This window comes from Vespula vulgaris, chromosome 7 (assembly GCF_905475345.1).
Source record: "Vespula vulgaris chromosome 7, iyVesVulg1.1, whole genome shotgun sequence".
NCBI classification, from domain to species: Eukaryota; Metazoa; Arthropoda; class Insecta; order Hymenoptera; family Vespidae; genus Vespula; species Vespula vulgaris.
Genome location: NC_066592.1, coordinates 4,269,465 through 4,289,112, shown reverse-complemented (window position 1 = coordinate 4,289,112; position 19,648 = coordinate 4,269,465). Strand labels below are relative to the sequence as shown.

Sequence of the window (19,648 nt, the reverse complement as noted above, 5' to 3'; positions counted from 1 at the left end):
CTTAAAACAACATAAATTATATCACTCATTCTTTCAATATCCTATACGATTTGTGTTTTAGAATTAAATGATGAAATGGAAATACTCTCCCACCCTTGACGACAACAAAATCGGACTTTCGACCGACATTGACAGTTACTAGTTCAGTCTTGCTTCGAAATTCGACGAGTACACATAGCAGGTTCCGTAGTACGTGTTCTCCCCAAATAATAATGAAGAGTAAATGTAAGTACAATATTCTATCATTCATTCTTTCAATATTATATATGAATTATATGATTTTAGAAGGAAACAGTGTGGTGGGGATACTCTCCTATCCTTGACGATAACAAAATCGGATCTTCTACCAACTTTGACAGTTAATGGTTCAGCTTTGCTTTGTACATCGACGTGTGAACTTACATATTTTTGCAAGATACCGACCAAGCGAGTATTAACGAAAAATTCAGGCAAGTACATCATTATATCATTCATATTTTCATAACTCTATACTATTTCTTTCGTTTTAGACTTCGACCTTGTACTTTCGGAGGACGTTGACAGTCTATCTCCACGGGGGACCATAAGAATTTTCATAGGACGCCATAGGAACGAGAATTAACGAAGATATTACGCAAGTACAATGTTAACGAGTATTAACGAACAGTTAAATAACATATACAATAGATTATTGATTTTAGACATAACTGCGAAGTGGGGATACTCGGCTGCGAGAGACGGCAACAAAGTGGGGTCTTTGTCCGACTTTGGCAGTTACTAGTTTAGTTGTGTTTCGGACTTCGACGAGAGGACTTAGAAATTTTCACGGAATGCCATAGGAGCGAGTATTAACAAAGAGATTACGCACGTATATTTTCTATCACTCATATTTTCCACATTCTATACTATTTTCTTTGTTTTGGACTTCGACGGGGCACTTTTCGAGGTCGTTGACGGTCTATTTCCACGGGGGGCCATAGGAATTTTCATAGGACACCATAGGAACGAGAATTAACGAAGATATTACGCAAGTACAATGTTAACGAGTATTAACGAACAGTTAAATAACATATACAATAGATTATTGATTTTAGACATAACTGCGAAGTGGGGATACTCGGCTGCGAGAGACGGCAACAAAGTGGGGTCTTTGCCCGACTTTGGCAGTTACTAGTTTAGTTGTGTTTCGGACTTCGACGAGAGGACTTAGAAATTTTCACGGAATGCCATAGGAGCGAGTATTAACAAAGAGATTATGCACGTATATTTTCTATCACTCGTATTTTCCACGTTCTATACTATCTCCTTTGTTTTGGTCTTCGACGGGGCACTTTTCGAGGACGTTGACGGTCTATCTCCACGGGGGGCCATAGGAATTTTCATAGGACACCATAGGAACGAGAATTAACCAAGCTGTTACGCAAGTACAATGTTAAGGAGTATTAACGAACAGTTAAATCACATATATAATAGATTATTGATTTTAGACATAACTGCGAAGTGGGGATACTCGGCTGCGAGAGACGGCAACAAAGTGGGGTCTTTGCCCGACTTTGGCAGTTACTAGTTTAGTTGTGTTTCGGACTTCGACGAGTGGACTTAGAAATTTTTACGGATGTCATTCGCGCGAGTATTAACGAAAACTTAAAGTAAGTATATTTCTTCACATCTATCACATATTTCTTTAATGATTTTTAGTTTTCACTGTAACAGCGATACTTATTATTTCCTTTGGATTTTTGTTTCAGAACCTCGTCGGAATCGCTCACATAGCAATGGAGTCATCGAGTGTTTGTACCGTTAAAATAAAAATATCGCGAAGTAGAAGCAGTGTTTGTTCGTTCGCGGTTCGCGATTTAAACAATGTGTGTTTTTGCATAGACTGCGTGCAATGCAGTCTTTAGAGTCAGTGTTTGTTCGCGCAGTGTTTTGATTTTTTAACAGTCGCACAGACTGTACTTATAAAAGACAGTAGAGTTTCACGAAATAAATTCAGTGTCCGTTCGTTAATAAATAACTACCGCGAATTAGAGTCAGTGCAACACTGAAGAGGATCTCGACCAACTTCGATGTCGACCTACCTCATTTTCAGCCAACTACAATTCATCCACCCTCAATTTCGACCTAAATCGCGGTCCAGTGTTTTGGAGCCGTCGCAGAACTTCTAAAGTAGTAAGTTAATTTTTAAATCCCTCCGATCGCTCAATCATGCCGAGGACGAAAGGTCCGAATCGGCACGGGTGATTGGTTGTAATTAATTAGGAAAAGAGCAATGAGTGACCACGAGTAAGTTTCTTCGGAGATTTACTCGTGAATGGTTCGTTATTTTTTGATATATTTATTAGATCAGGATAGGGTCTTCTTGTTTAAACGCGTTAATTATAATTATTTAAAATTTTTAATATTTAAATGCATTTTTAAATAATTTTCTCTCGCGAAAATAACAAAGAATCGCGATATTCGCGAATTTTAATAATAAATAAGCAAGAAGACATTCGCGATGGATAGTCTCTAGATTACAAGCGAAATTTTGTAACTTATTTTCCAATAATTAGATTAATTGCTTGTAAGAAGGAGCGTCCAATAATTTTTCATTACATTTTTAAATAAACATTAATCAATTTTATTAATAAAAGAAAAGTCTCAATAGAGTCATTGCTTTTAAAAGAATAAAGTAGAGTCATTGATTTTGAAAGAATAAAGTAAAGTAGAGTCGTTGATAAAAGATAAAGAGACTTGTAGAATCACAACCCGCAGAACATAAAATAAGTTAATCAATTTTTAGCTTAGGATTTTCAGCAATTAATATATTAATTCTCGTTTCTCTTCCAATGCTTGCTCGCTTTGTCGTTTCAGATTTGAGTTACGTTAGATTTGTTAGTTTTCTTCCATGTCTTAGAATAAGAATCGGTTTTAGTTCTTTGATATTGACGATAGTTACGGAATTTGTTCTATAGTTGTGATTAGGGCACGAAGCAAAGAAGAGGCTATATGCCGAAGTGGCCCCCACTGATTGTGGCTCAAGAGGGCAACTATCACACTATTGAGTTATTTTCGAAGGTTCCACAGAACTCTTCGAAAATGGTTCTTAGTCATATTTTAATTTTACCATGTTGTCACTCAGAATGCTCTTATATAGTAGTATATAGTAGTATATAGTATATAGTATATAGTATATAGTATATAGTATATAGTATATAGTATATAGTATATAGTATATAGTATATAGTATATAGTATATAGTATATAGTATATAGTATATAGTAGTAATGTAGATTTGAGAATCTGAGACGACGTAACATTCCGTCTCTCATTTCATATTGCCACGCGTACGCGAATAGAATTTTTACATATTTTATACATTTTTATTATTAAATTCGAGTAATAAATTTTTCGCATTTTTCTTTTCTAAAGTTCAATTAAATTCTAAATTTTATTTTTATAAAATCAAGTTTTATATTAAAGTAATAATTCCGAAACGTATAAAATATGGCAATTGTGAGGACCACTGAAAGTGCACTAAATAAAAATGTACGTAGAATTGAAACTAACATACATTATACATATTATAGTTTAAACAATTATTTTAAATTGTTGATTAAATTGTTAATTAATTATTCTATCTTCTCTCGGGTGGGACCCTTGGGAGGGGCCCTCGGGTGTGGGCCTTAGGCGGGCTGCCATCTCGGCATCTTTTAGAGCTCTTTTTCTCTTTTCCTTTTCTTCTTGTCTTTTCTTTTCTCTCTTACTTCTTTTATTTTTTTTCTATTTCAGATTAGATCATCGAAGGACCGACCATCGGAGGATCTACAATCGTGAAATTATGTTTTTACAGGGAAATTATTGCATATAAATGTCTTTTTATATATAATTTTGCATATAATTTTTGTATATAATTATTTCCTCTACTGTTACTTTTCTTCTGTTTCAGGTTAGATCATCGAGGAATCTATAATTGTAAAATTTGATTTTTACAGAGAATTTTTCAATTTAAATGTCTTAATATGTATATAATTTTGACGTATAATTTTGAGCTCTTCTTTTATTCTTTTTCTGTTTCAGATTAGGTGATCGAGGGACGGATCATCGTGGGATTTTTACACGGAAGTTAAAGGAACCTCTCTGTATATAATCTTGATTATATGCAGGGAGGGTATGTCTCCTTGCTTCCGTACGCGAATGATAGGGAAAACACTCACGCGTGTGACGGCCGGCACGCGCGTGGGTGTTCGCGAACGCGAGATTAAGTCCTACCGAGGACTACGTTTTGATTTTTGAAATCGAAATATAGACACGACCGGTCGTGTCTCGAGATGTCTGAAGCCGACGGTGTGGACGGTGGAGCAATCTGTAAGCGGGGTTTTATACATCTCCAGTTTGCTGAGAAGCCTGAAGCTCCCGAAGCGGAAAGGCATCTCGGCTCGCGAATTTTAGAGTAGAGTCTCCGTTAGCCCGTGGATCTCCAGATGCAGCAACCTTCAAACGGTGGGACCTGGGTCGGTAGTACTTGCGATATATTTAAATCTACGTTTGAAATATTTCAAAATTTTAGAACTAAATTATACATATTATCTAAAATGTACAACTAAATTATATATATATATATATATATATATATATATATAATTATAATTATAATTATGGAACGCAAGTACTACCGAGCGAATGGCTGTATATTTCAAGATTCTTTTTCAAAATCTTTTCTATATAATTCCAAATTGAACATCGAAGTACGTACATTTTACATTCTGTCTCACACCTTCCGTATATTCAGCAATAAATAGACAATCATTTCTATTCGTTGAAAAGCATAGTTATCTAATAATTGAAGTAATTATTCGAGATTAATTATTATAATTTTTATCGGGTGGGTCCCATGAGTGGGGCTCATGGGCGTGGGCTTCTATGCGGGTTTCGTTCTTTCAGTATCAAAAAATCCAGCTAGATTATCGTACTCTACTTTTACTCGGATGGAACGATCTTCGAGATGTCCATCTCTTGTCTTTCTTTTGTTATGAGTTCTATCGTTTTCACGTGCGCGCATGTTCCGGCTTTCTTTTCCGCTCTTTCTCTTCTTCTTCTTTTCTTTTTCGTTTCTTAATCCATTGTTAACGCGAATACGGGTAGGATAGAAAGAACACTCACGCGTGTGTCGGCGGGCACAGGCATGGTGTTCTCGGGCGCGATTAAGTCCTACGGTAATGGACTTCGTTTGATTGCTAAAACGACTAAATGACCGGTCGTGTGTCGGTTTATGTACTACCGAGTACTACGGTTTGCTATCCGTAAGCGTGGACTCACCCTCCACCAGTTAGCTACCAGAAATCTTGGTTGATGCATGGACGCCGCGAACGCGAATTTAGAGTAGAGTCACCGTTATTTATACTAACACTCACGGGAGTGTTCGGGCGCGATTAAAAGTCCTACCGGGGACTTCGTTTTATAGAACGCCGATTATTTGATCACGCCGGTCACGCGAATTTTAGAGTAGAGTCCCCATTAGCCCGGGGGTCCCCAGATGCAGCTACCTCCACGCGGTGGGACCTGGGTCGGTAGTACTTGCGATATATTGAAATCTATCAAATTATTTCTAAAATCTTTAATTAAATTATATATATTATCTTAAATCTATAACGAAATTGTATATATAATCGTATAGCGCAAGTACTACCGGGCGGATGGCTGCATATTTCAATCTTTGTCCAAAATCTCTCTTCTCTCAAATTTCAGTTAGACGTCAAATTAATTACATTTTATATTGCTAATCATACTTTAACAGATAAATAGATCGAATATATGAAAATTCTAAATTAATAAAGTTATAAAATTAATACGAAAACGCACTGAAAACTTTTCTGTCGCGTTTACGTTCTCTGTCATTCATATTTATTCTTCTTTACTTTTATTACTTATATACTTTTATTGATTATATTAATTATATACTTTTAGTAATCATAGACTTTTGATAATCATAATGATTATATATTTTTATTTATTATATTAATTACTTTTATTAACTTTTATTAATCATTAGTCTCCTATTAAATCCGTAATTTTATTTTTATAAAATCAAGTTTTATATTAAAGTAATAATTTCGAAACGTATAAAATATGGCAAATTGTGAGGATCACTGAGAGTACACTGAATAAAAGTGCACATGAGAATGAAACAAGAACATTTAAATACATAGAATATTCTCGTCTCACTTTTACAGGAAGGATACCTAACAATTACCCAGCCTATGGCTGCATATTGTAGATTGAACAATTATTTTAAACAGTTGATTAACTTGTTCATTAACTCCTCTATCTTCTCTCGGGTGGGACCCTTGGGAGGGGCCCTCGGGTGTGGGCCTTAGGCGGGTTTCGTTCTTTTACGAAAGAAAAATCAAATTCAATTATGATATTCTGGTTTTGCTCGACTGAACCGAGCTTCGAGATACACACCCTTCGTTCGGAATTCTATTTTTCTCATGCGTACATATGCAAGTTTTCCGTTCATTTTTCCTTTTTCTCTTTGTCTACTCTTTTCCTATTTTCTTTATATCTGTTTCTCATTCTGTTTCATACTTTTTCTGTTTCAGATTAGATCATTGAGGGACCGAACGTCGAGGGACCGATCATCGTGAAATTAAATTTTTACAGGGAAGTTTTCGCATATAATTTTATATATAATTTTTGTTCTTATATTTAATTTCTATTGTACTTTTAATTTTTGCTTTTGTATTTAACTTTTATTAACTTTTTAATTTTTGTTTTTATATTTAAGTTTTATTAACTTTTTAATTTTTGTTCTTACATTTAATTTTTATTATCTTTTTAATATTTGTTTTTATATTTCATTTTCATTATCTTTTTAATTTTTGATCTTATATTTAGCACTACTATTATTTTTTTTTCCGTTTCAGATTAGGTGACCGAGTGACGGATCATCGTGGGATCTTTACACGGAAGTTAAAGGAACCTCTCTGTATATAATCTTGATTATATGCAGGGAGGGTATGTCTCCTTGCTTCCGTACGCGAATGATAGGGAAAACACTCACGCGCGTGACGGCCGGCACGCGCGTGGGTGTTCGCGATCGCGAGATTTAGTCCTACCGAGGACTTCGTTTTGATTTTTGAAATCGAAATATAGACACGACCGGTCGTGTCTCGAGATGTCTGAAGCCGACTGTGTGGACGGTGGAGCGATCTGTAAGCGGGGTTTTATACATCTCCAGTTTGCTGCGAAGCCCGAAGCTCCCGAAGCGGAAAGGCATCTCGGATCGCGGATTTTAGAGTAAAGTCCCCGTTAGCCCGCGGGTCTCTACATGCAGCAACCTCCACGCGGTGGGACCTGGGTCGGGAATACTTGCGTTATGTCGAAATCTTATGAGATACAAGTATTACCGAGCGAATGGCTGCACGCTTCAATGACTTTTCCATAATCTTTTCTATGTAATTCCAAATTATATTTTACATTGCTTCTTCTATCTTTCATTTATTCAGCGATAAGTTCACGGTCATTTTTATTCATTAATTCGCATAGCTATGTAATAATTGAAATAATCATTCAAGACTAATTATTATAGTTTCTCTCGGGTGGGACCCATGGGTGGGGCTCATGGGGGTGGGCTTCTGTGCGGGTCTCCTTTCAGTACCGAAAAATCCAGCACGATTTTCATATTCTGACTTTGGTCAAATTCATTTTCTCTTTTCTTTTCTTTTTTATATCCATCTTCTCTTTTCAATCTCATCTTTTTCACATCTGCACGAGTTTCATTTCATCTTTCGGATATCCTTTCTTTCTTTTCTTTTGAGTACTATCGTTTTCACGTGCGCGCATGTTGCGACTTCCTTTTCTACTCTTTCTCTTCTTCTCCTCTTCTTCACGGATTTCGATATATCGGCGCAGTTCCGATTTATCGTCGAATGGTTCGGTTCATGATCGATCGTTAGACGCGAATACGGGTAGGATAAGAAGAACACTCACTCGTGTGTCGGCGGGCACAGGCGTGGTGTTCTCGGGCGCGATTAAAAGTCCTACGGTAATGGACTTCGTTTGATTGCTAAACCGAATAATGACCGGTCGTGTGTCGGTTCGTGTGCTGCCGAGTGGTATGGATCTGCTATCCGTAAGCGTGGACTGACCCTCCTCCAGTTAGCCGCCAGAAGTCTCGGTTGGTACGTGGACGCCGCGAACGCGAATTTAGTGTAGAGTCACCGTTATTTATACTAACACTCACGGGAGTGTTCGGGCGCGATTAAAAGTCCTACCGGGGACTTCGTTTTATAGAACGCCGATTATTTGATCACGCCGGTCACGCGAATTTTAGAGTAGAGTCCCCGTTAGCCCGTGGGTCCCCAGATGCAGCTACCTCCACGCGGTGGGACCTGGGTCGGAAGTACTTTTGTTGTAACTAAATTTAACGGGATGGAAGTATTTCCGAGCGAATGGCTGCATATTTCAAGATTTTTCCAAGATCTTTTCTATGTAATTCCAAATTTCATTTCACATCTTTTATTCACGTTTCTTACACCTTTCGTATATTCAGCAATAAATTCACAGTCATTTTTATTCATTGGTTCGCGCAGGTATGTAATAATTGAAATAATTATTTCACACTAATTGTTACAGTTCCTCTCGGGTGGGTCCCATGAGTGGGGCTCATGGGCGTGGGCTTCAGTGCGGGTCTCCATTCAGTATCGAAAAATCGAGCTTGAGTTTCGTACTCCCGTTTTGATCGGGTCCATCATATCTTTTCTTTTCTTTTCTCTTCTCTTCTCTTCTCTTCTCTTCTCTTCTCTTCTCTTCTCTTCTCTTCTCTTCTCTTCTCTTCTTTTCAATTCCATCTTTTTCACGTGTGTACGCGTTTCACTCCATCTTACAGATATTCTTTTCTCTCCTTCTTTCCGAGTTCTGTCGTTTGAACATGCGCGCACGTTCCGGCTTCCTTTTCTTCTCTTTCTCTTCCTCTTCTTCTGTTCTTCACTGATTTCGATACATCGGCGCAGGTTCAATGTATCGTCGAATGGTTTGTTTCATATTCGATTGTTAGACGGGAATACGGGTAAGATAGAAAGAACATTCGCGCGTGTGTCGGCGGGCACAGGCGTGATGTTCCCGGGCGCGATTAAAAGTCCTACAATAATGGACTTCGTTTGATTGCTAAAAACGAACGAATGACCGGTCGTGATACGGTCATCGGATGACTGTAGAGTGAGACGGTCTATGTGCTACTGAGGAGGATGGTTTATGGCTATTTGTAAGGATGTTCAGTCCGTTGACTGACCCACCTTATATCTATAGTCACCTGAGTCCATGGTGAGGTGTATGCAACCCCGCGGGACCGCGAATTAGAGTAGAGTCATCGTTATTCTAACGCTCACGTGAGTGTTCGGGCGCGATTAAAGGTCCTACCGTGGACCTCGTTTTAATGTTCGAAATGCGAAAGGCACGGACGGTCGTGCTTAAAGGCGGGATGTGGGCATCCGAGGCTGACGGCCTCAACGTCATCCCTAGTAGGATACCGTTGCGGACTCGATGTCTCTGTTCGCTCATGTTACCTCGCGAACGCCGGGAACGCGGATTTTAGAGTAGAGTTACCGTTGTTCTAACACCACGTGAGTGTTCGGGCGCGATTAAATGTCCTACCGTGGACTTATTGCTTGAAATATAGAATATATTACGCCGGTAATGCGTATTTTTGAGTAGAGTCATTCGGACATTCACGTGAGTGTCCGAGCGCGATTAAAAGTCCTACCGGGGACTTCGTTTTATTTGTTCGGCGATTATTTGCTCACGCCGGTCTCGCGGATCTTAGAGAGTAGAGTCCCCGTTAGCTCGTGGGTCCCCTGATGCAGCAACCTCCAAGTGGTGGGACCTGGGTCGGTAGTACTTGCGATATAGTGAAATCTATGTCTAAATTATATATGTTATCTAAAATGTAGAACTAAATTGTATATTTAATCGTATAACGCAAGTACTACCGGGCGAATGGCTGCATATTACAATGTTTTTTCAAAGTCTTTTTCCTGTCTAATGTCAATTAGACGTTAAATTTATTACATTTTAAATTGTTAGTTACATTTCGACAGATAAATAAATTGAATATATCAAAGTTCTAAGTTAATTTTTTAAGAGAACGCACAGAAAACTTTTCTATCGCACTTATATTCTCTTTCATTCCTATTTACTCTTATTTACTTTTATTAATTACATACTTTCATCAATAATATTAATTATTTCCTATTATTCATTATATTAACTACTTTTGTTAATTTTTATTAATGATAAGTTTCGGGTGGGACCCTTGGGAGGGGCCCTCGGGTGTGGGCCTTTGGGCGGGCTGCCGTCTCGGCATCTTTTAGAGCTCTTTTTCTCTTTTTCTTTTCTTCTCGTCTTTTCTTTTCTCTCTTTCTTCTTTACTCTTCTTCCGATCATCGAAGGATCTATAATCGTAAAATTAGATTTTTGCAGAGTTTTTCAATTTAAATGTCTTTTGTATATAATTTTGCATATAATTTTGACATATAATTATCTGCTCTGCTTTTATTCTTTTTCTGTTTCAGATTAGGTGATCGAGGGATGGATCATCGTGGGATTTTTACAAGCAAGTTAATGGAACCTCTCTGCATATAATTTTTATTATTCTTCTTCTGTTTCAGGTTAGATCATCGAGGGATATATAATCGTAAAATTTGATTTTTGCAGAGTTTTCCAGTTTAAATGTCTTTTGTATATAATTTGTATATAATTTTGATATATAATTATCTGCTCTGCTTTTATTCTTTTTCTGTTTCAGATTAGGTGATCGAGGGACCGATCATCGTGGGATTTTTACACGGAAGTTAAAGGAACCTCTCTGTATATAATCTTGATTATATGCAGGGAGGGTATGTCTCCTTGCTTCCGTACGCGAATGATAGGGAAAACACTCACGCGTGTGACGGCCGGCACGCGCGTGGGTGTTCGCGAACGCGAGATTAAGTCCTACCGAGGACTACGTTTTGATTTTTGAAATCGAAATATAGACACGACCGGTCGTGTCTCGAGATGTCTGAAGCCGACGGTGTGGACGGTGGAGCGATCTGTAAGCGGGGTTTTACACATCTCCAGTTTGCTGAGAAGCCTGAAGCTCCCGAAGCGGAAAGGCATCTCGGCTCGCGAATTTTAGAGTAGAATCCGCGTTAGTCCGTGTATTTCCACGTGCCGCAGGACCATCGGCCAAGGACCATGGAAGGATTTAGATTTTTATACGGGTGTTTAAAGAATCTTTCTACCTCAGGCGTAGAAAGATTTCTTTTCTCCCGTTCGGGCAGGTTAGAAGAACACTCGCTTATGTCGGCTGGCATAGGCGTTGTTGTTCTCGGGCGCGATTAAGTCCAAACTTGGCTCCAACGTACTCAACATACTCGCGTGAGTGTTTCCGGAATACTCGCGTAAGTATTTTTGGGTGCGGTAGGATTCAATTTTGGGTTCCGGCGTTTGTCGCGAAAGCACGATCGGTCGTGTTCAAGTGGTGATCGAAGCTTCTGATGTTGGATAGTTGAGCTATGCGTAAGTCGGTTTCCAAATGCGGAGACGCATGGGGCTGCAATTTTAGCGTTTGGAGACTTGAATTCGTCGGGAGTGGAGATCGCCCCGTTGCTTTGCTTTTTTTGGTAATAGTAGTGGTAGTAAATTGTAGAGTCACCGTTAGTCCGTGGGTCTCCAAATGCAGCAACCTCCTCGCGGTGGGACCTGGGTCGGGAAATACTTGTGATGTGTCGTAATCTTGTGGACTGCAAGTATTATCGAGCTAATGGCTGCATATTTCAATATTTTTCCAAGATCTTTTCCATCGAATTCAAACTGAATTTCGTGCAATTTACATTTTTTCTTACATCTTCCATATATACGGCAATAAATGCACAGTCATTTCTATTTATTGAAATACATACCTATGTAATAATTATTCGAGATTATTATAGTTTCTTTCGGGTGGGACCCATGGGTTGGGCTCATGGGCGTGGGCTTCTGTGCGGGTCTCCTTTCAGTACTGAAAAAATCGAATTCGATTTTCGTACTCTAGTTTCTTTTCCATGTCCATCTTTCCATTTCAATTCAATCTCATCTTTTTCACGTCTGCGCCTGTTTCATTGTACCTCACAGATATTCTTTTCTCTCTTTCCTTCTAAGTTCTATCGTTTTCACATGCGCGCACGTTCCGGCTTTCTTTCTTTTTTCTTTCTCTTCTTGTTCTTCTCTTCTCCACGGATTTCGATATATTGGCGCAGGTCCGATGTATCGTCGAATGGTTCGGTTCATAATCCATTGTTAGACGCGAATACGGGTAGGATAGAAAGAACATTCGCGCGTGTGTCGGCGGGCACAGGCGTGGTGTTCTCGGGCGCGAATAAAAGTCCTACGATAATGGACTTCGTTTGATTGCTAAAACCGAATAAATGACCGGTCGTGATACGGTCATCGGATGACTGTAGAGTGAGACGGTCTATGTGCTACTGAGGAGGATGGTTTATGGCTATTTGTAAGGATGTTCAGTCCGTTGACTGACCCACCTTATATCTATAGTCACCTGAGTCCATGGTGAGGTGTATGCAACCCCGCGGGACCGCGAATTAGAGTAGAGTCATCGTTATTCTAACGCTCACGTGAGTGTTCGGGCGCGATTAAAGGTCCTACCGTGGACCTCGTTTTAATGTTCGAAATGCGAAAGGCACGGACGGTCGTGCTTAAAGGCGGGATGTGGGCATCCGAGGCTGACGGCCTCAACGTCATCCCTAGTAGGATACCGTTGCGGACTCGATGTCTCTGTTCGCTCATGTTACCTCGCGAACGCCGGGAACGCGGATTTTAGAGTAGAGTTACCGTTGTTCTAACACCACGTGAGTGTTCGGGCGCGATTAAATGTCCTACCGTGGACTTATTGCTTGAAATATAGAATATATTACGCCGGTAATGCGTATTTTTGAGTAGAGTCATTCGGACACTCACGTGAGTGTCCGAGCGCGATTAAAAGTCCTACCGGGGACTTCGTTTTATTTGTTCGGCGATTATTTGCTCACGCCGGTCTCGCGGATCTTAGAGAGTAGAGTCCCCGTTAGCTCGTGGGTCCCCAGATGCAGCAACCTCCACGTGGTGGGACCTGGGTCGGTAGTACTTATAATATATTGAAATCCATTATGATACAAGTACTACCGGGCGAATGGCTGCATGTCTCAGTTAAGTTCCAAAAGCTCTTCATTCTAATTATTATTAAATATTAAAATACTTACATTTTTCTTATCTGGTAATACTATGATAAATAAACAAACTAAATATAGAAAATTCTACAATAATTTCTTAGAGAAACTCACAGAATAATTATAATTTTTATATTGTTCTTATTTATTCTTATTTGTTTTCCTTTATTATCTTTTATTCTCATTTACTTAATGGAGTCATTGTTAACGCATGGGTCTCCAGATCCAGCAATCTCGTCATGAAGTCTAAGTCGGTGCAACTCACAATATAGTGAATTAAATTTTCAGTGCTACTTAGCCAATAGCTGCCTATAATCACTTTATATTGCTAATAATAACAGTAATTCATATTTTTCTCATATTTTTCGCTGAAGTCACATCCGCTTCGAGCAAAGAATGATGAACGGCCTTAAAGAAAAAAAATTAAAGGAAAGTATTGAGAATATTAAAAAGTTTTCTTCTTGTAACTTCAAAGATATTTTGTAATCGATATATTTTTGTTGCAGCTTTTTCACTTAGATTATACTTTCATTCTTAGATATAATTCTTAACAGAAATAATTTTTGTCGAAATAATTCCAATCCAAAAAATGTTGTCCTCTAATACGCCGAATGGAATAATAGGAAAATAAATAAGTATAAAACTTTTTGATCCACTTTCAGAACTCGTGAGATTCTCCCATAGGAACTCGAGAAAATTACAAGAAAGCGATCTTCTTGGAATCATAAATAAACGCGTCGTGTCATTGGACGTACCTACTCGTTGAACGATGATCTACCACTCTCGCTCGCACTTCGTCTCCTTTCTTTAGACTTTTCTTCTTCCTTCTATCGTTCGGAAAGCAATACCTAACTGCAACATCCAACAGCACGCGTTCGATGGTAAACTTCTCTCATTGACATTCTTAACGCATTTTACACAGCAGGATCTTCTTCTTCCTCTTACAGACGATAAAGAAGGGAGTTGTTTCGCCATTATCACGATATATGCTTCTCGTTCGTTTTCGTACGGAATAATAATAAAAGGTTTACTTCAATCATGAAATATCATTAACTAGAATAGAATATATTCGTTAATAACAAACGTTGTAATTTCATATCTGTCTATCTATACATCATTGTTAGATAGACATATCTGTAAAACGTACGAAGAAGGATAAAGGCGGTTTTCGATCCAAAGCAAAAGTAAAGGAAGCGTAACTTTGAAAAGAACCGATAAAGACAGTCGAATCGAATTTTATCCGACATCAAATCGAGGTCTTGGTAAAACTTGTCATCTCGGATTATGGTTTAGAAACGTGGATATTACCAGCCAAGCGAGATATTAGTTTCATTAATGTGCATTGGACAACTGTGATCGTTCAGTGAGCATTAACACGTAATGATTTATGAAAACGCATCGATGATCATGAGTATTATTGTAAAACGATATATCGTATATCCGTAACTTATATCTTGTTAGAAAGAAACTAGATTGAATGATTATGATCGACCACACGCTCGTAAAGAATGTTTCATTGTTGTTTAATCGGCTAGGCTGCAAGAAAAAAAGAATATGAAAGTCAAAAACTTCATTTCTTTGAAATAATTTTCAAACTTTATGATGAAACCAATAATAAATGTTGAGGCGCCAATGTGAACTTCGTTATCTGATAAGCGTCTTCGATATATGATATCGCGTACAAATGAGATAAACACTTTTATGCTTTGTCACGTTGTTAGAAAAATATTCAAGTACACTCATCCCTTGATTAACGCAATACTTTTTATACGCAAATTTTTTTTCTTTTTTTACACGATAAATTATCCAACCGTTTACATGATACTTTTATACGCGATCTAATTTTACGCGAACAAAAACTATATTCTTTTGTAATTAATTATAATTAAAAATATATTCTTTTATATTTAAAAATAAATTCATTAAAAAAAAAGCATTAGCTTTACATATATCATTTTATAGATTTCTACTATATCGATATTTCATATCAATGTTCATTAACTTCAGGTTTCTACTATACCGATCTTTCAAGATAATTTCATTCGATTATCGTAGAATTCATTTTCTACAGTAGGTAATTATATCAAAATTACCTTTCATATTGAAATAAGATTTTATTATATTAATATTTTATATAAAATATTAATATCTTGAGATATTATTTGTATTTTAATTGAAAATATTATCAAGTTAATTGATTGCATATTATTTTTTATCTCATCACTACGGATAATACATTATTTCACAGGCACGTCAGAGCGAAAGAAATAAATCTATACTATATGTTGTCTATGATATAATTTTCATCCCCACTTTTAGATTAGTATGCAATCTGATCGCGACTTCGATGGTACGCAATTTATCAATATGTAGATATAAAGTAACATTTTATATTTTCATCTACCAATGAAACAAAACTAATGAATCTAGGAACGTAACACAGTGTATTTGTGACGTATTCAAAGAACAAATATTCAGCATACTTTTTGGTTAAATGTGAAATTTTATACCATTTAAATATATAGAATATTTTTTTAATTTATAACAAGTAATCCTGATAAAATTAATAATTCAATGTAATAGTGTAAAATGATGTCATTACAGTGATTAGAAAAGTGTGCCTTTTTCAATCGATCATTACAACATCAAGAAGCCAACAAACATGGTTAATGCAACACACACTCATAATATTTGAAAAGTTTACAAATTAATTTAAGGTTTGTGTTTGTTTCCTTATTTGTTATTCGTTTTATTGCTATAATTTTTGCTTACTACAGATTTAGAACAGAAATAATTTTTTTAATATGGCTACCAAGATATTATTGGATGAAGTAAGATCTAATTTGAAAGCAATTTTTCTTTCCGCAATAAAAGCTGTTTCTCCAAAACGAATAATAAAGGATAAGGTGAAATTAGAAAATGAAACTTTATACGTTGAAAATAATAGTTTCCCTATAGGGGAGAAAGTTTATTTAGTAGGTTTTGGCAAAGCTGTAATGAATATGGCTATAGAATTAGAGAATATACTTGGCAATCGTTTAGTCAAAGGTATAGTTAGTGTACCTGAAATATCAAAAGATTCCATATGGACATTCGATGAAACATCTAGTTTTCCTAATCAAAAAACTACTGCGCTTCAATTTCAAGAAGGAACTGTGCATAATCAACCAGATAATAGATCCTTAAATACGACACATGATATTATAGATCTAGTTGAATCATTAACTGAGACAGATACTTTAATTGTATTAATATCAGGTGGAGGATCTGCACTACTTTATATGCCAAGACCTACAATCGATTCTGAAGATAAAATACGTTTATGTAAAGAATTGCAAAATTCTGGCGCTGATATAACAGAAGTTAATATATTAAGACGAAAGTTATCTATGGTTAAAGGTGGTGGTCTTGCTAGAATGGCTTATCCAGCTTCAATTATTTCTTTAATAATATCTGATATCATAGATGATCCCATTGATTTAATTGCTAGTGGCCCTACTGTTTATAATCCCAAATCACCAGAAGAAGTTATTGCTGTTTTAAAGAAATATGATTTATTCAAAACTGTGGAAAGTGATTTAAAATATATTATTACATCTACAGAAACTTTTAATGATGTACCTTTATTAGATTCTGAAAATAAATTTAAGCACGTCAATAACATCATTCTAGCAAATAATATGACAGCAATTGAAGGAGCAAGACTAGAGGCTTTACGTAAGAAAATTGTACCAATAATATTACGAAATAATATTAAAGGTGATGTTCATGACGTTAGCTTAGCATATGTACATGTAACAAACTTAATATGTCTTGCATTAAGTAAGACATTAACTATAGAAGATTTTATTACGAGTATTGATAAATCAGAGATCATTTCTTTAGAAGCTGAGAAAGTAAAAGAAATTTATTCTCTGATTGAAAATGTCAATCACAATGGTGTAGTTTTAATAGGTGCTGGAGAACCAACAGTTAAAGTTACTGGTACAGGGAAAGGTGGAAGAAATCAAGAATTAGCATTATATTTTTCTTTAGACTGGTTAGCAAAAGTAAAAAGTAATCCACTGCTAGCAGCTTATGATGTAGTAATATTTAGTGGTGGTACGGATGGCCAAGATGGACCAACAGATGCAGCAGGTGCATTTGGTTACCCTGCTTTTGCACCAATGGTGTATGAGTTACTTGCGATTTTAAAATCAAAAAGAACTCGAGAAATAGCAGCATTTCACTCAAAAAAAGCAGATAAAATTGCTGATGATGTAATACCTCAAGATCCGTGTAAAAGATACTTATTAAGTGATTATCTGAAACCAATATCCACTAAATTAACAAATCAAGAATCAAATAAAATAACAGACGAAATAGATGATATTGAATTACTTGATATACATGAATATGAAAAAAAATATAAGACGGAATTAATGATTATGGAAGTAGAACGTATAATACCTGAAAATGCCTTAACAGAGAATGATTCATACAATTTTTTTTCTCGCTTTATGAAAGGTGAAAATTTAATTAAAACTGGTTTTACTGGTACAAACGTCATGGATTTACATTTTATTTATATTAAGAAACGCGATTGCATGTGTGAAATGAATCCAAAGGAAGAAGATTTAACAGTTACAAGTTTAGATGATCATGATTTACATATTGATCCAGCAACCATTGAACGACATAAATCTTTACGCATGCAAGATTTCTTTAAAAAAGACATCCTGGATAAAGCAATAACTCGTAAAATTGATATAGAAAAACTAAATATAAAAATAATAGATGAAAATTTACGTGATCCATGTTGTAACAAGGAACGAAAATTACCAGTGATTAAAACAGAATAATTAAAATAGAAAACATATTCCAAAATATAATGGTGTATAAATGAATAGCAGGCAATCTTGGTATGTAATATTAAATCTAATGATCTAATTTACCTCGCACAATTCTCTTATTTAATAACGACATTGCATTCCTTTTTGGATCATGTATATAATAAGATTTATTATTCAATAGAATAAATTTCTTATTAATAACATTTGATATTTTGGATATGTGTATAAAAAAGAGTATATAGTAAATATTAGACACATAAAAGTGAGAATATTTTTTGATACCTAACTTTATTTCTCAACATAGTTTACAAATTTAAATGCATATTTGTTGATAATCTCCACTAAAATAAAGAATTTATTAAGTATTATCACAGATTGATTAAAAGAAGCAAAATCACAGTGACAAATCTATAATTATTTATTACTTAATGCCTCGTAAATTGTACACAGAATTAAAGAGTAGTAGTCAGTACGCAGATTATTTTTTCATTATAAGATGGATGATTTCTTTTTTATCTGCAATTACATTTTATTTACAATTTTATGAAGAAAGTAAGATAACATTATATGTTAACAAAATAAAAAAGTTTTTTATGATCATATTTTGCTTTTTAACCCAAGCTTTGCTTATATTCATTAATACAAAAGTAGATGTAATTGAAGGGTAAATTTGCAAAATCTACCGTGAATCATATTTTATCGTTTTAAAAACGAAATGAGAAAATTTATAAATATTTTTCATCATTTACTAACATATACTTTGGTAGTGAATTTATAACCAAAAAAAAATATATTGTGTTTATATACTATCATTTAAATATAATAATCACAATGATCGATCATATATGATACTTATAAAGAATTATTTTTATGTGGCATAAATAAAACCAAATATCAATTTTACATGTCAAACATAACTCATGCACATATATTCTTATAATACTTGTAAGTTATAGCAAATGTCATCAAATACTCCAATGTTTAAATTAAAAAAAAAACTATATCTTGCAAAACTACCCTTTAATTATATTAATGATATATTTTATTGAAGAAAAAAAAATATGAGAATAAGTTAATTGATTAAGTTTTCACCCACAGTACTACAAATTAAAAATTCATTTTTACAAAAGAAGTATGACAGCCCTTTGAAAAAAAAAAACTGCCATGGACTGTAACATACAAAGTCTAAAAACATTCGCAAAAATTATAACTACAAATAATGACAATGAATACACAGTAGTACGTAAAGATAATAAAGCAAGGGCACAGTGATCATGTTCTTAACAAATAATTCTTGCTATCTTTAAAGCAAATTCTCTCGTTTCACTCAAAGTAAAAAAAAGAAGACAATATTGTCCACGCATAACAGAAATATTTCAATCGTCTTTAGTTAACGTTATAAATTTCATATGATATAAATATACGTCCGTCAGTGTGAAACTGATTCATCTCATGAGATTCTAACTTTAAAAAGTCTAAATGAGACATAACATCCTAATGAAGATTACACGCGCATATATTCTATTTTTTTTTTCTTTTTCTTTTTTTCCTTTACTAAAGCAAATTACATTCGTACAATTCTAACACTTTGGACAAAATAGTTATATTTGA

The 19,648-nt window shown here is 35.6% G+C and overlaps 1 protein-coding gene across 1 annotated transcript; it reads left to right on the top strand.

The window, feature by feature from the left end:
• Positions 1-15,522: 15,522 nt before the first annotated feature.
• Positions 15,523-19,527, top strand: LOC127064968 (glycerate kinase). The gene is made up of 2 exons (XM_050996689.1): positions 15,523-15,922; positions 15,983-19,527. Exon 2 carries the CDS (start codon positions 16,010-16,012, stop codon positions 18,044-18,046), a length of 2,037 nt encoding a protein of 678 aa, XP_050852646.1. The 5' UTR covers positions 15,523-15,922; positions 15,983-16,009; the 3' UTR covers positions 18,047-19,527.
• The last annotated feature ends 121 nt before the right edge of the window (positions 19,528-19,648 follow it).

Bases quoted from the DNA above. Each gene is read 5' to 3' on its own strand.
- LOC127064968 (XM_050996689.1), top strand. From the start codon at position 16,010: ATGGCTACCAAGATATTATTGGATGAAGTAAGATCTAATTTGAAAGCA.